The 17,534-nt window shown below is 35.0% G+C and overlaps 1 protein-coding gene across 1 annotated transcript in view; it reads left to right on the forward strand.

Moving 5' to 3' along the window:
• The window catches only part of LOC126764724 (uncharacterized), a 38,220-nt gene extending 21,367 nt beyond the window's left edge, over window positions 1-16,853 (forward strand). Inside the window, exons 15-24 of the mRNA XM_050482387.1 lie at window positions 12,446-13,267; window positions 13,380-13,527; window positions 13,618-14,056; window positions 14,398-14,495; window positions 14,568-14,857; window positions 14,914-15,057; window positions 15,222-15,307; window positions 15,370-15,775; window positions 15,843-16,121; window positions 16,197-16,853. Of these exons, the coding sequence (XP_050338344.1) occupies window positions 12,446-13,267; window positions 13,380-13,527; window positions 13,618-14,056; window positions 14,398-14,495; window positions 14,568-14,857; window positions 14,914-15,057; window positions 15,222-15,307; window positions 15,370-15,775; window positions 15,843-16,121; window positions 16,197-16,623 (3,139 nt within the window). The 3' untranslated portion in view covers window positions 16,624-16,853. The remainder of the gene's footprint in view (window positions 1-12,445; window positions 13,268-13,379; window positions 13,528-13,617; window positions 14,057-14,397; window positions 14,496-14,567; window positions 14,858-14,913; window positions 15,058-15,221; window positions 15,308-15,369; window positions 15,776-15,842; window positions 16,122-16,196) is intronic.
• Window positions 16,854-17,534: the final 681 nt, after the last annotated feature.

Raw genomic sequence — 17,534 nt, forward strand, 5'->3', positions numbered from 1 at the left:
TTGGAGAAAGGTTTTTAGCGCTGCCTGTGTGCCGTTGACTTGGAAAACCTGAATTACGAGCTTAAAAGAATACGAAAAAGAAAGCAAAAAAGACAATAATAATACAATCAAAAAGTTGCTATTAATCATATCACTGTTTTGCAACAACAACTGTGTAAGAAATAGCTTTGAGCTGATGCTGCACGAAAACAATAGAATAACAATAACAATAGGTGTTGAAAAAGTCTGTTAAAGTGTAACAAATCAAGCTTAGCAAGCGAAAAATGCGGCGGCGACGTAGTGTGCAACGGCATTAGCGCGAAATTAGTTCATGATTTCAACAATAATAACAACAACATCGATATTAACGCCAGCAAAAAAGTCGTACCAGCAGCAGACAAGTTCTATTCATCACTCGTTATTATGCGATTGAATAAGTTCCAGTCGCTGCCATTATCATTTTTTGTACATATTCATGCATACATATCTACATTTTAACTATTTACCATATGTAGTTCTTACACGAGTTGAATGATGTGTGTGAAAATGTCGTGATTGGTGTGCCTGATGAGCTTGTGTGCCAAAAACGCCCACAACAAAACCGAATTACAATTACAATTCTTTGAGTCATCAGCGGTTGAGGTTACGTACAGAAGACGTACGAGGTACGAAGAGTCATGAATAAATTTGTATGGACGTACTATATGCGTAATGCACCGTTATACGGATGATAGAGGGAGGGGAGGAACTGTTTGTAAATTAAGTCTTTCTTAATTGATGTAGGGAACTTTTATTGGATGATAAATTATATACTGAGTATCGCAGATTTTGACATAACGGAACAAATTTAAAAAAATATATACATACATATTTTTTTGAAAAAGCGAAACACATTTTTATAAAATATACTTTTTTCAAAACAATCGGTGAAATTTGTTGCTGCATCGGTATTTCTTTTTTAACAGAATTCTTTCCTTCAGCGACGTAGCTATTATCACTTCAAAATATTTTTTGTATTACGGTTTGAATCCCATCGTTCAGGAATAATTTTGGACGGCCGGTCTCAAGCCAATAACTATGAACAATTTTTATCTTATACACGACTTTACAAAATTCAATATTTTCAGCAGCCACTGACGCATTGGGTCGTCTAAATAAAGTTCGTCGTGATTGCAGGATGAAGTTAGCGATCTTCAGTATTTATGGAAAAAACTGCTTTCTGAAGTGAAGAGTTAACATTTTGATTTCCTTCCTCGGTTTTAATTGTTTTTCTGCCTTTTATTATAAGTTTGTCATCTTCAATATTCTTGGAAAAGATTTTCTTTCTGAGGTGAGGAGGTGATTTTTCAACTTCTTTCCTCGATTTTAGTTGTTTTTTAATATTCTTGGAAAAAGTTTCTTTTTGCGGTTAGGAGTTGATTTTTCGACTTCTTTTCTCGACTTTAGTTGTTTTTTTATTTGATTTTGGTTATAAGTTTGTGATCTTCAATATTTTTGAAAACATTTTCTTTCTGAGGTTAAGAGTTGATTTTTTGATTTCTTCCTCGACTTTAGTTGTTTTTTATTTGACTTTGATTATAAGTTTGTGATCTTTAATATTTTTGAAAACATTTTCTTTCTGAGGTGAGGAGTTGTTTTTTGATTTCTTTCCACGATTTTAGTTGTTTTACTGACTTTGGTCATAAGTTTATGATTTTCAGTATTCTTGAAAGAAAGTTCTTTCTTATGTTGATTTTTCCACATCTTTCCTCGACATTAGTTGTGTTTCTGACTTTGGTTATAAGTTTGTGATCTTCAATATTTTTGAAAACATTTTGTTCCTGGAGAGGAGAGTATTTTGGTAATACGCTTGTGGTCTTCAGTATTCTTGGAAAACATTTCGTTCCGTGGTGAAGCGTGGATTTTTCGTTTCAATCGATTTCATACCTCAATTTCACTTCTTTTTCTTTTTTGTTTCAAATGAGGTTTGGTTTTCCATCTTATGTCAAAGAGTGAAGTGGTAGAAATACACTTTTAAATTGTTGGTGCTTAGACGCGCTTCATTCGTTGTGAAAAGTATTTTGTACTCAAAAAGAAAGTTAGATATCTACTTTATCGGGTTTAAGAATCGATTTTGAATATGTTCAGTTTGATGTGGGCTTGAAATCTGGGACTACAGTCTGCCTAGTTGGATACTCACATAGTATATAATTGTATGCATTTCGAAAAATATGCTCGTCGCTCTCTTTTTTTTTTTGTTTGCATACAGATGTGTCAGAAATAATAATACCACTTAAAATATTCTTTAATTTGAGATTTGAATGCATTTAAGCTTAACATACAATATATTCACTGATAAATACACATAGTTCTACCATTAGTTTATTCAGAATCAAAATTAATACTAAACTAAGGTGATTTCTAACCTAATTTCCATAAATACTCTTTAAGAAAGTATTAAGGGCTCATTTGTAAAGCCAAAGCATCCGTCTCGTGAGTTTAATGATATGTAAAAAACTAAACACGCAAATCGCGCTCAAATAGGATACTTTAAAAATTAATAATTCAATTTAATTTTATTATATAATTTTTGGAAACCAAAACCAAAATAAAGTTTTATTAAAAACAATGAACTACTTGCCAAGAAGCTCTTTCAAAAACGTTTGTTTTTGTTTCCACAAAACATCTTTTAAAATTATAAATTAAATACAAAATTTACGTGCGCCCATTATTCCGCACAATACTGTATTTGTACACAGTATTATTGCGCATTCATCCCACACACTGCACACACCTTCGTCACAATTGCCGCCACGCATAAATAAACAAAGCCAACGCATGACTTACCTACGCCAACAGCAGATAGACAATCAACAATTCAACAACCGATCAACCCGACAAACGGGATTTATATACCATATACTATACCGAGTACATACCCGAGCATTGTAAGAAAATTTGCATTCAATTATTAAGCGCACAAAAATGAATCAAAGACTCGCGCTGCCAAAGTGGAGAATGTAGAAAAGGCCACTTGAGCGACAGCCACAACAACAACAATAGCAACAAGTTGTAGTAAAATGCAATGAAACGAAACTGTTAGCCGCGACGTAGTAAAGCGGTCGCACTATGCTCGCTAACTTATCACTTTCTTTCGGAAAAGTGCGCAGGTGATGGCCGGTGAGGTGCTGTTGATGTTGATGTTTGCGCCCGGTAAGGCCGGTGTAAGCATGAAAATGTTGAAGTTGCTGAACCCCGCCGCGTGAGGTGGTGGTCACTTCGAATGTGCGCTGCGAAACTGGTTTCCGTCATGTGGCTGGCAGCTTATGAGACGCTTTAATGCTCATTTTTCATCGCCACCACAACTCACGACACACACACACATACACAAGACTGCTTTACTTGGCTCATATTGCATGCAGTTTGCGTACGCTGTGCCACAAGAAATTTAGGACGCTTTGGGCTTAATGATAAACTAACAAAAAAAAAATAGCAAAAACAACAAGAAATATATACTTGACTGCTAATACTCGAAACTGTTTATAATAAATACGAATAATGCCAAAAAAATAGAAAATAAAACTTTTAAAATGGGAAGATAGTCTTCTGCGTATGTGGGTTAGAGAAAAAGTGACACCATTTCATTGTAAATTGTAACCGTTGTCATTACATTGTTTACATTTTTGTGTGGCTAACTAGCAAGCGCTGTCTTAGTTCATTGGAAAAGAAAGCTGTTGACAGCTTAGAAAAGTTTAATGTAAAAATTTTATTTCTATCTACGCTTTAATGGTCTAAAATGATTTTGTGTTGCGGTTGGGTCAGTACATTTCCCATCCCAAGAATATAAAAATGCGCTTGGAACGTAGAGCATGAATGGGGTAAATTCAGTTAAATGGTTTATTTTGACGAGTTAATCGTATTGCCTCTTCATTAGATGCTCGGTGCTTACTTTAAATTTTGACTCCCATAAAAGAAGCTTAGGTGATGGGCGTCTCTACGACGATAATTAAGCTTTTATAACAGGAAAAACATTGAAGGGTTTAAATTTAGAAAATAGAGATTGGTTAATTAACTATTTTGATGTGAAAACTATATAAAGGGTGAGTCATTTCGAGGTTTCCTACTTTTTAAAGAAAAACACAGAAACCTCAAATTTAATGGACATGTTTATTATCATTCGAAAGAACATTCTTTGTTATTTATTTCTTGAATATTATCACTTTCAAATATTGGTCGCAGATATGTCTCAGATGGTCCAGTCCAATTTTCGATGACTCGTTCGAGCATTTCGACTCGGCATTTCGGCTTGATGTTTTGCTTCAAGGCCTGAATTGATGCGGGCCTGTCCGAATAGACTTTAAACTTTACATATCTCCATAGAAAAAGTCTTACTGTGTGACCTAATCGACCGAACCAAAACATGAAATTATCGGCTCACCGAAGTGTTCTCTCAATAAATCCATTGATTGATGCGATGTGTGGAAAATTGTGTCGCCTCGTAGAAACCAAATGTCGCCGAGGTCACGAGCTTCAATTTCAGGCATAAAATAGTCGGTTATCATGTCATGTCGTTCTCACCGGCAAAATTATTGAAGAAATATGGACCGATGATTTCACAGGATCTCAGACCACATCAAACCGTTGTCTTTTCTGGATGAAATGGCAGTCTTGAATCTCTTCAGGTTGCTTTCGTCTGAGATGCGGCAATTTTCCTTATTTACATCCCATTAAGCCAGTAATAGGCCTCATCGCTGAATGAAATTAGGTTCAAAAACGTTCGATCTTCCTAGAAATTTTCAAGAGCCCACACTTACGGACAATCAGACAGTTATACATATTCGCCATACAAACTGAATGATCGGAATAAAGTGCTTGTATGGAAAACTTCCTCATTTGAGGAAATATTTGTACGAAATTCGGCATGGCTTGTTTCTGAAGGCAATGGTGCAATCTTCCAAGAAATGGTGCAGATCGAATTGCTATAGCATATAGCTGTCATATAAACTGAACGATCAAAATAGTGTCGTTGTATGGAAACCGATTTTATTTGCTAAGATATCTTCAAAAAACTCGATATGGGTTGTTATCCAAGACAGCGCTACAATTTTTGAAAATATTGTTCAGATCGGATCACCATGTCATATAGCTGTTAGACAAACTGGCCGCTCAAAATCAAGAAAAATATTTTTTCATACCCCTTATGCTAGGTGAAATGATCCTGTGTAGGGTATTAAAGCTGCGGTATCTTTTTGAATTGGTTTAATTACCTTTTTTTCATCATTTGCAATTATTCTTCAGAAAATCTTATATTTTTGTTATTTACAAAATCTTGTATATTGGTTATATGGAATAAATTTCTTGTGAATATCAATTATTTTAATTTTTAAAACTGTTGGCAGCTCTATTAATGAAATTATTATTTTTTATTGACTTGCTTAGTGGTGAAACAAGACAGCTTGCTTTGTCTCAAAAAAACACCCTATATAATCACAATTATTTGCACATACTTGTAGTTACATTTACAAGTATGTTCATATGTATATATGTGTTTATTGCCCATTTCACGACTATGAACAACTTATTAAACCGAAGTTATTAAGACAGCCAACCTCTGCGCGCTTCTCATTGACTTTCTAATTAACTTCGAGATAATAAAAAAGTGGAAAAAGTCATAACGGCATATTACGCGCACAAAATTTGCTTACAGCATTTCCCCACGATTTGGCATTGGCTTCAGCTCTGGATAAGGCTTGGTGGAAATTTCGTTAGTAACAGATCGACAAATGAACGTATTTACACAATTTAAAATGCCATAAATTTCTGTGTGTGTCGATATTAAATGCATTTATTTTATTACTTTTGGCAGTGCAAAAATCAACTCGTTTGTATGTCCGCATAGCCACATAACTCAATCCAGTATTTGCCAATTTAGCGGTGAATAATTGAGGCAAGCGAACAATGCCACGAATATTAATGAGTTGTTTTGCAAACAAAAAGAAACAAAAACAAATTATTCACGCATATAAATAATATATAAACAAATATTTTTGTGTGTTAACATAAATAAAAAAATGCATTTAAATTGCCATAAATTGACCCGTCGATATTTGTTTCAGCAAGAAAAAAGTAAAAAAAATAAACACAAATCTCTCTGTGCGTTGAACCTTGCATTTTAATTGAGAACTTTTTTCTGTAAATTATTATTGATAATTTCATTAAGAGCAGACGATTTTAAGTACCAAAAAAATAACACAAAAACCAAAAAATTATTTTATATACCGAAAAAGCTTAAAAATGTTGAAATGATAATTTTAAGGTTATGCCTGTTTCTGTGACTTTGTTTTTGTTTGAGGTTAATGGAGCGTTAAGAACACGAGTCATTTTTTGCAGCGAAAATTTTCACTTTTATTACGTTAAATAACGAATTTTAATGCAAATAATATGCCACACATTTACTCATTTTACATTACTATACACAAATTCATATATTTATATATGTATATTTGTATGATTTTACTAAACAAAATTTATTTTCTTCATTAAACCAGCTTTTTTTCTCGTTTATGACAAGTTAGTTATTTCAACTGTCGTTGACGAACAAATTAACTTTGACCCACTTGCTGCCATTTGCGCTATAAAACAGCATAAGTATGTATTTAAAAGTTTTCAACTCGATTTGTATTGCAGAACTGTCACATTCACAAAAAAAAAAAAAAGAACTGGTTGCCTCTCATATTCGTGGTCAACTTTTATTTTAGCTCAATTTTCATATAGTCAGGCTTTCTATTTTCCACTGGTTTTTATGCTGCAATTATTTAAATATATACAATTGTCTGCATATAACATATTTTTCTGTGTATGTATGAATGCAGTTATTTGTATTAAATTAAAATAATTGAATGCAAATGGCGATCATTTCAACTAAATAAAATATTGTGTTGATTCCGGGTTCGCGTAAGCCAATAAATACCTGAAGAACTTGTATATAGGAGATATTTGGTAAATTTATTGATCTACTTATCCACTATACTCGTACGGTCTCTTAAGCTTAGGTTCATGGCATGTGATAACAAGCTATTAAAATAGTATGTTTAGAGACTAGAAGTTTTATACTAAAGGTTAATAAATAATGTGTGTGCATAAGTTTGAACGTTCGATGAAAAAGTTAACTGTCAATCTAAGTCAAGAGAATAGGAAAAATTTCTCTCTCAAAGAAATATGAAAATACAAATTACATAATATATAAGTAGTGTAATTGAAGAGGGAAAGTACAATGGTTTTTTTTTCAAACAGTATAGATTGAAGAATACTTTATATTTTTAAAGATTGAACAGTTAGGTACGCAATTAGAAAAATTGGTTAATGCAAAAATTATATTTACATAAAAATGTTGATCGTTTGACTATATAATATTATTTTACTCTTACTAAAGTCATGTCAATTGAAGGGTCCCCGGCCTACCATAGTAAAATATATTTTTCGATACCATTTTTGTAGTACGATTTGTAATTTCTTGAAGCGATAGGCCTCAGTTTCGGCGAACACCTCTTCATTCGACGAAAATTTCTTCCCAGCGAGCATTCTTTTGAGATCTGAGAACAGGAAATAGTGGCTGGGGGCCAGATCTGGAGAATACGGTGGATGCGGAAGCAGTTACCATCCTTTTCACTGACTTGTGACACGGTGCTTTGTCACAGGCGAAACAGCGCTATGTTTTTCTTCACATCCGACCGTTTTACGGCGATTTCCTCCTGCTATTGATTCAATAACGCTATTTCAGAGTCGCCGTTGATGGACTTTCCTCTTTCAAGGTAGTCATTAAATATTACTCCATGGGCATCACAAAATACGGGTGGCATAACTTTGTCAGCTCACTGTTGCGTTTTTCCACGCTTCGTGTTCACGGTGTGCAGCCTACTAGTATGACTGTTGATCGGACTTCAGAGTGAAATGGTGGATCCATTTTACATTGTCACATAACGTCGAAAAATTTGGGTTTATTACGCTTGAACATCTCCAAAAACTGCTCAGAATCATCACTGACAAATCGCTGCAAACTAGATATTAAGAAAACGGCTCTTAGAGTGCCTGCTATGTCCAACAACTTCCTTTTACGGTCATCCAAAATTATCTTGTGGACTGTTTTTGTGTTTTCGTCGATATCAAACTCTTTTGGGCACGTGTAACCTTAGCATACCAAACCTTAATGAATAATTTTCCCAGGGCAGTGTCCGAAAACTCGTCATCAAGCCAAGCTTTTGCTTTGTTTCTCCCTCAAAAAGCAATATTTTATAAACACTCGAAATTTTTTTGACCGTTTTTTCACAATAACAAAATTTGCTTCACTCAAAATGATATGGTTTTAATTCTAGTTGTGCCATCTATATGTCAGGCCGGTCAATTGAACTGTTATGTTTTCTTTTTGATTCCTTGGTTTAGTATACCCAAAATACTTCGAAATTTATTGTTTTGAATTTTTATGTTTCAAGGAAATTTTAGAAGATTGCAGTTTATTACATTTTTTAGACGATCTAAGCCAAGCACTTATAAGTAACTCCCATTCATAGTTAATATTTCTTCAAATCAAAGAATTTCGACACCTTTGGAAGACCATCAAAAAATACATTTTTTATTGAAATGATTTTTCTCTTCTGCTTGGCTTTAACTCATTTGGCAAACTGACATTTTTGAAAACTGCGTTAAGTAAATTAAGTCCGATATTTTTTAGGTTTTTTTTAGGTCATAATTTACTAGCTTTTAGAGCATTAGTCAACTTTAGATGTTAAGATAAGATAAATAGATGAGAATTGCACCGCCAACTAATTGTGCCCTTTTCTAAGTCACAACGACCCACTTAGGCCCCAGCATATTGATAAATTTCAATGTAGCATATTTTTTAATGTGATCCTTATTTGGAAACATGGCTCCAAGGGCCTTTAGCCTGTGTCTGCAGACTGTCAGTCAATGAGCAGGTATTCTGTCGCAGAACCGGCCATTTGCACAAGAAGCTAGGCTATCTATATAAGAGCTTCTTGAGTTTACAGTGGCTAGTGTAGAATGTGACAAGTAGCCTAAGTTTTTCCCTTGGGAGGTTGATTGAGATGTTGGTCTTTAGAAATGCGCCGTAAATGACATATACTTTTTAGAATGCTATTAGAGGCTACCGGCTCGGCACATTTGTTGTTGCTATATTTGAGTTCTGCAATTCAAATCTGAGCTCTTCTAGTCAATAAATTCAACTAAAGCACAGGATAATTTATAGGGTAAAGTTTATGAAAGAAAGATGGCATTGCTCGCAAAAGCATAAGAAAATTGAAATACAAACCCAGAAACAGAGGCGAATATGACATTATCCTAAATGATTATCTAAACGTTCTAAGCCTGTCTGTAAGCTTGCACTATGTTCTGAATTTTAGTAAGAACTGTTGATCGTTTTAGCTCGAGGCAGCAATATTTTTCTTGCTTTTAACCACCACCAGTTCAAGTTGTTATTAAACAGAAATTGTTTGCTGGGTGTCTATGTAATTTCATATTTTTGTATTTCATTGCATGCAAATGTCTCTGCAACAGAGTTCGATATACCCGATTGGACTTGCGTGCGCTTGAACTAGGTTAAGATTTCTGCAGAATTCTTATTGTCTTGCTTCGTATGAAAAGCGAATGTTATAGAGAATGTAATGAGACTAGCAGCAAAAAGCTTGAGTTTTTACAAATATTTATACGAATAAGCGCATAAATGCAGCGATTGCGATTGCAATTATACAAAACTGAAATTTGCTTAATTACTGTGCATTTTGTGCGCCTGTGTGTGTGGATGTGTGAGTGCATTGCAATTGTCTGTTACTTCACAGCGATTTATTGCTCCAATTAATGCTTTGGCCCCATGCAACTACAACAACAACAATAGGAACTAAATTAACTATAATTTCATTAGTTATCTCATTGTCATTTCACACGAAGCAACAAAAAGCCATCGCGTGTCGATCGAGAGCAGCCGAAGCGCACATTCACTGCCACATAAAATCACTTAATTTCGCAATAAGACAAATAGATGCAAATGAAATGGTTCGAAACAGGCTTGCACACGTATGTGTGTGTGTGTAAAAAGCGTATTAATTTCGATTTTAATGCATGCATGTATGGGTGTGTGTATGTGTGTGAGTTTTAATGCGCTTTGTCTAGTGTGAATTTTATCTGCTTTTGGAGCGTGTTTTTGCATTTGAATTAAACGCTTTTGAATGATTATTTCAGCAATCGCAATAGCTTTCGTATCGTTTGGCAATCTCTTTGATGCGCAGGCGCACATATACACAAACAAATGTATGTGTGTAAAATAAGTTTGTATGATAATTGCGAAAAGCCCGCATTTTAGGTGTTTTTTATGCCCTGAACAGGGTATATTAAGTTTCTCACGAAGTTTGTAACACACAAAAGGAAACAACGAAGAACTTATATATAAAGACATCGGACCACTATGGGATATGGCTGTCATACAAACTGACCAATCAAAAACATGTTCTGGTATGGAAAATTGATTTTTTGACACTTAAGCCCTCTTTCCGTAGACCAGGTCACATATACATATAGATAGCTGCCATACAAACTAAAAAATCGAAGTTAAGTTTTTGTATGAAAACCTTTTTAGTGGTGAAGGGTATTGTAGCTTCGTTGTGCATGTGTAAATTTTTTTATTTTAATGGCATTTTTAAATGTTCACTAGTATTCGATTTTAAGTTTAAATTGCATTTTATCAAACAGATGTGATGAGTTTATGGTTGAAAATTCTGTTGTACATATAATATAATTCTGTTGTAGTATATAATACATTTTTTGAATACAGATGAATAAACTTGAATTCATCTTCTTCTTTATTGGCGTAGACAACGCCTACGAGTTTATAGCCCAGTTTAAAACAGTGCGTCAGTCGTTCTTCCCTTTCGCTGTTTGGCGTCAATTGGATATTCCAAGTGTAGCCAGGCCCTTTTCCTCCTAGATACTTATTTCCGACTTAGTGGAGATCTTCCTCTTCCTCTGCTTCTCCCGGCGGGTACTACGTTGAATATTCTCAGAGCTGGAGTGTTTTGGTTCATTCGGACGACATGACCTAGCCAGCATAGCCGCTGTCTCTTAACTCGCTGAACTAAGTCAATGTCGTAGTATAACTCGTACTGCTTATTGTTTCATCGAATGCGATATTCGCATTCGCCAATGCGCAAAGGACCATAAATCTTCCGCAAAACCTTTCTCTCGAAAATATGTAACGTCTACTCATCAGATGTTGTCATATACTTGGGACTTATAGGCTTTGGTTTTGATTCATAAAGAGAGGACTTTATTTCTCAATTGTCTAGTCAGTCCGAAGTAGCACATGTTGGCAAAAGTTATTTTGCGTTGCTTTTCGAGGCTGACGTTCTTGTCAGTGTTGATGCTGGTTCCAAGATAGACGAAATTATCTACAACTTCGAAGTTACGACTGTTTGTTTGACTTACAATCAGTGACGATGGGCTTTAATTATTCACACAATAGTCTTCGCCGACGTAGTGCGATGACTGTTTGTTTCTTCAGACAGGAGATATTGTGCTCTTAAAATGTCAGAACGAATAATGTTGAAGAGAAAGCTTTTAGTTGCAGGTACAAGAGGCAGTGTATAAGGGAAATATAAGTTTGGACCTGAATGATAGTGGATAAAAAGCACCTTCTAAAAAACCGCTTAGATGTCAAAGTTTAAATAATCATTTCAAAACCTATTAAAAATATCAGAGAAGAAAATAATGCGGTAACTAACACTATGATTAGACTGACACTCAAACACAAGGGATCTCAACAAACTCTATAAATATGGATTAGAAATTAATGACTGTGCCATAAATACAAGTAACTTAGAAAGCTAATTAACCTTTATCCCGCAAAGTTCTGATTTGCATCCTAACTTCTAAAAGGCCGTATGTAAGACTATAAATTACCATCTTGTTGGCGGAAATGCTAAGTAAACCCTCATTTTCTCCTAACTTTATCGTTTTAAGTACTAGATTCGTATCAATCCCGTTAATACGATTTCGTGGGAAGCACTCACCGGAAACTTCTCGTTTTTTGGCCTTTGCGTTAAATAACTTTAACGACTTTGTTTTTTTTTCCTTACTGGAGGAAGCAGGAAGTAGAAGAGTGCGAAAAGTGCTTTCACAAATAGCAAAACATTGAGAAAGTTTCAGAAATCAAAAAAATTTGTAATTCAATTTATTAATGATCATACATTTTTTAATAATTTAAAAAAGAAAATGAAAATTATGGAAAAACGAATATTATGCTTTGAGCAGCTTTTTCAAATTTAAGCCATTCAAATCCGACACAAATTCTTAAATTATCATCCTTAATATTTAGCAATAAAATGCCATTAAACTCAATGTCAGCCACTTTCAAATAGTAAACAAATAATAAAAAAACGAAATAATAATAGTGCAATTAAAATACACACGAAGCTAAGTGAAAAATGTACCCGCAATCAAAAGTGCCACCGGTTCGGCCGCGTTCCAGTTTATCAACAGACGATCATCATTACCGCATACGTGACTGTGATGCACGACATGTACGCAAAAAACCGAATAACGCGTTCATAACACTTGTCGGTTTTTGTTTGGTACTTTTCGTGTTGTGCGCATTCCTGCTGGGTGCGCTCATTTACGTCGGTAGAAATATTGTGAACGCGCCCGCTTATACGTCAGCAGCTGTGGCAACACCAGCAGCCGGCGAATATTTGACAAATGAACAGCTGATATCACCAGCAAATTTATCAATTTTGCGAATTAGAACAACAACGGATTATTCCACATCCTCGGCGACACATTCCACGTCCAATATCAATATGAAATCAGCAACTTTAGCCATTGAACCAGCCATAGCAGCCGCTTCCAAAGTATTGCAGAAATTAAGTTTTCGTCTGCCAAAAGAAATACGACCACACCAGTATAAATTACTTTTACAACCCGATTTGGTGAATAAAACATATCAAGGCAGTATTACTATAAAATTGGAAGTGTTGAAACCAATTTCTTATATACCAGTCCATGCGAAAACATTGAATGTAACCACAGAAGAGGTCATGCAGCTGGGTGAAGCTGATGCGCCACTCAATAAACTGACACCCACCTTGACCTTTGCACACCCAGCTTTGGAATATTGGGTGACTGAATTCACAGATCCTTTACAAGTCGGCAACTATTCATTGCGTTTGGCATTTAACGGTTCGCTCACTGACCGTATTGTTGGTTTTTATGCATCTTCATATTTGGATACCAAAACAAATCAACGCAGGTGTGGTAAAGCGCTTACAATTTGCTGCATAAATTATGATTTCTTTAGACATACAACTTTTGCATATAAATTATATACAATTACATTTAATATTTAACTTGTTTAATTGCAGATGGATAGCCACCACAAAATTCGAACCGACTTATGCGCGCACTGCCTTCCCTTGCTTCGATGAACCGGCGCTGAAGGCCTCCTTTATTATCACTGTAGTACGGCCCACCAATGGTGGCTACCACGCGTTGTCCAATATGCCTGTTCAGGTAAGTTTCCAATTTCTTAAACCTAATTAAACCTAAATCACATTGATTTTGTAATAAAAATGTGGTATGTTTGTGTTTATAATATTTTAGAGCGAAGTGGTGAACGGTGATATTACGGAAGTAACATTCGAACAAAGTGTACCGATGAGCACCTATCTAGCCTGCATGATTGTATCCGATTTTGCTTCTCAATCTAAGACCGTTAATGGTACCTTATCGGGTGCTCAAGATTTTGAGATGCGCGTTTTCGCAACATCCAATCAAATTGAGAAGGTTTCTTATGCTTTAGAAACCGGTGTTGGAATTACGGAATATTACATTGACTATTTCAAAGTAACATATCCGTTGCCCAAACTGGATATGGCTGCCATACCAGATTTTGTATCGGGTGCCATGGAACATTGGGGATTGGTGACATACCGTGAGACTGCGCTGCTATATGATCCAACAATCAGTTCGAGTGCCAATAAACAGCGTGTGGCTACAGTAGTGGCACATGAATTGGCACATATGTGGTTCGGAAATTTGGGTAAGACATTTTATTATTTATACATACCACATATGCTAATACCAAAAGAGATGAAATTATTTATCGGAGTAACGCGGTGTGTATTTATTGCACGGTAGTAGCCTTCGCATTAATATGATTTGTCAATTGTTTTTGCTTGTGTGCTTAGTATTCGCTAAATAATTGTTTACCACTGTTTTTTCTGTTGCCGGTAGCAAAATGAGTGCAATTAGAAACGTGTTCGGAATTTTAATTGTAGTGGCCTCGGTACAATCACAACCGTTATGGCTCATGGCTTATAATTGATTAACCAATACTAGTTTTTATATCATCATTCCTTTCTTTTTTTTATTTTTTTATAGTGACCATGAAATGGTGGAATGATTTGTGGTTAAATGAAGGTTTCGCCAGCTATATTGAATACAAGGGTGTGAATAAAGTGCATCCCGAATGGGCTATGGTAAATTAATTTTAATATATTTACATAGATTTTTATACTAAATTGTTTTTATTTTCTGTTTTCATATGTTAGCTTGATCAATTCATTGTTGCTGATCTGCATGATGTACTCGAACTGGACGCCACTTTGGCGTCACATCCCATTGTGCAAACGGTGGAAAGTCCTGCGCAAATCACAGAGCTTTTCGATAGTATTACATACTCGAAAGGTGCCTCCGTTATACGTATGCTGGAAGATTTGGTGGGTGAGGAGAAATTCCGCAATGCTACCACGAACTACCTTACTAAATTCTACTATGCCAATGCTGAGACAGACGATTTCTTAACCGAAATCGAAGCATTTGAATACGATTTCGATGTGAAGTGAGTGCGAATATCATTTAAATATGTATATTCTATTCACGAAATATATTCCGCAGATTAATTATGCAAACATGGACTGAACAAATGGGCTTGCCGGTTGTTGAGGTTAAGAAGGATGGCAATACGTATACGCTTACACAAAAGCGATTCCTAGCAAATCCAGAAGACTACAGTGCCGATTTTGAAGTATCCAAGTTTAAGTGAGTATATTATATAAATATATAAAAAATTAAAATATGTATGTAAGATGGCACAATTTTTATTAAGAGCATGTCAGTTTGAGATTTTTCTATTTTATAGTTTAATAAAACGCACTTTTAAATTTATTTATGTATGTAACCATCACTTTTAATTTTTTTTACAGCTACCACTGGTCCATACCGATAACTTATTTCACCAGCGAGAACGCAGAGGTTGCACGCACAATCTTCAATTACAACGATAATGAAGGTAAATACACGAAATCACAAGTAATTTTTTTTTATAATTTCCAAATATTTTTACACACGCAGTCAAAATAACGCTGACTAACGCTGTCGATTGGATTAAGATTAACAAAAATCAAGTCGGTTATTATCGTGTAAATTATGCAGCCGAACAATGGCAAGAACTGACAAGTGCGCTGATTAATGCACGCGGCCAGTTTAGCAATGCCGATCGTGCGCATCTCATCAATGATGTCTTCTCCTTAGCCGATGCCGCACAATTAGAATACAGTATTGCATTGAACTTGTCACTCTACTTAGAAAATGAACTGGATTATGTGCCATGGAGTGTTGCCAGTGCGCGTCTTTCAGATATCAGAAGTCTACTCTACTATACAGATTCATATCGCGACTTTGTCGTTTTCGGACGGAAATTACTTGCGCAAGCTTATGAAAATGTTGCGTGGAATGTTAGCGACGATCATTTGGACAAGTAAATTTTTTTGTAGTAAAATTTTTGAAACAAATAATTTATATAACATAAAAAATCAATATTTCAGTTTGGTACGTGTCAAAATACTGAGTCTAGCTGGTCGATTCGAATACCAACCAATGTTAACTGAAGCCGCCACACGCTTTACAGAGTGGTTAAGTAATCCCAGCGTAAGACCCGATCCTGATATACGCACGATTGTATATTATTATGGCATGCAAAGTGTAGGCAATGAAAATTCTTGGAATCAAGTGTGGGAATTGTTTATCAGCGAGTCGGATGCGCAAGAGAAAGTCAAATTAATGGAAGCTTTAGCGGCGGTGAATTCACCATGGATTTTGCAACGGTAAATACTGCATATACAATTTATAATATCTTAGCAATTCTCATATTGACAATGATCACTTGATCACTCATATAGTTACATCAACTTGGCCTGGAATGAGAGCTATGTACGCGGTCAAGATTACTTCACTTGCCTTACCTATATTTCGAACAATCGCATTGGTCAAAGTTTAGTGTGGGATTATGTACGCGAGAATTGGTCACGTTTAGTTGAACGTTTTGGCATCAACGAACGTTATCTCGGCCGTTTAATACCATCAATTACGGCAAGGTTTGTTACACAAACCAAATTGGAAGAAATGGAAGCATTCTTTGCGAAATATCCTGAAGCGGGTGCTGGCACAGCAGCACGCAAGCAAGCATTAGAAACAGTCAAATTCAATATTAAATGGCTGGAACAGAATAAGGCGCAAATAACTCAATGGTTGGCCGAGCAAAAAGCGGCAGATGCAAGTGCGAGCACTGAATCCTCTACAACAACAACGGAAGCTGCTCGCATCTAAAGTGTCGCCACAGCATTTGTTATTGTTCCACCCAAAGTCATCATAGCGTGAATTTATGAAAGCTTTTGTTTATTTTTATATAAATATAAATAGTATTTTAACAGATGTATGAATTTATGTAAATACTTTAATGAAAGTGTGTATATTGTTAACTTTTATTGAAGTCGAAAATTGGAAATGAAGACAATAAAATGAAATTGTTTGTACAATTACAAGTATTTGTTGCGAAATTTGAAGGCTTTTAATGCAATTGCATGGTATTATGTAATTATTGTACTTTCTTGCAGTTAATAATATCAAATGCATATACAAGTATTAGAGTACACTTATTTTAGAATAATTTACAAAACAAATATTATTTATGGCACTCACCACCTAAAAGCATACGAAATAAGCTTCTGTATTCGAGAATTGTTCCAAATTGTTTTTGCGTTTGGTCATAGAGATTATTAATATTATAAATTTAATATATTTTGCTTATTTTAGCATATTTATTTCGCTGTAAACACTTTTATGCACTATATTACACAAGAATTTGATTGCTCTCTCCTTCTAATGCCTTTCTTGGCAAACATGCACAAAGGGGGCTTACTTTTCACAGAACCATTTTGCTTACTTTCTTTTCCTTTAAGAAATATGCTGCACAAAACACACTTTAAGATTTTAATTTCTTAGTAAAATATGTACATATGTATATGTATTAGCTTATCAAATCATGGAAATTAGAAACTTATCTAATTTGTAAGAAGTAAGCATGCTTTGCATATATGTAAATATCCTCCGGATCTGATAATCACTACATACACTTTTTACCCTAAACTTTATGTTACATAAAGAAAGTATTATCGCCATTTTCACAATTAGATTGGCGGTACACTCGTTTAAAAACGCGGAAACTAACTAAAACAGCT

This window comes from Bactrocera neohumeralis, chromosome 2 (assembly GCF_024586455.1).
Source record: "Bactrocera neohumeralis isolate Rockhampton chromosome 2, APGP_CSIRO_Bneo_wtdbg2-racon-allhic-juicebox.fasta_v2, whole genome shotgun sequence".
In the NCBI taxonomy this organism is placed as follows: domain Eukaryota; kingdom Metazoa; phylum Arthropoda; class Insecta; order Diptera; family Tephritidae; genus Bactrocera; species Bactrocera neohumeralis.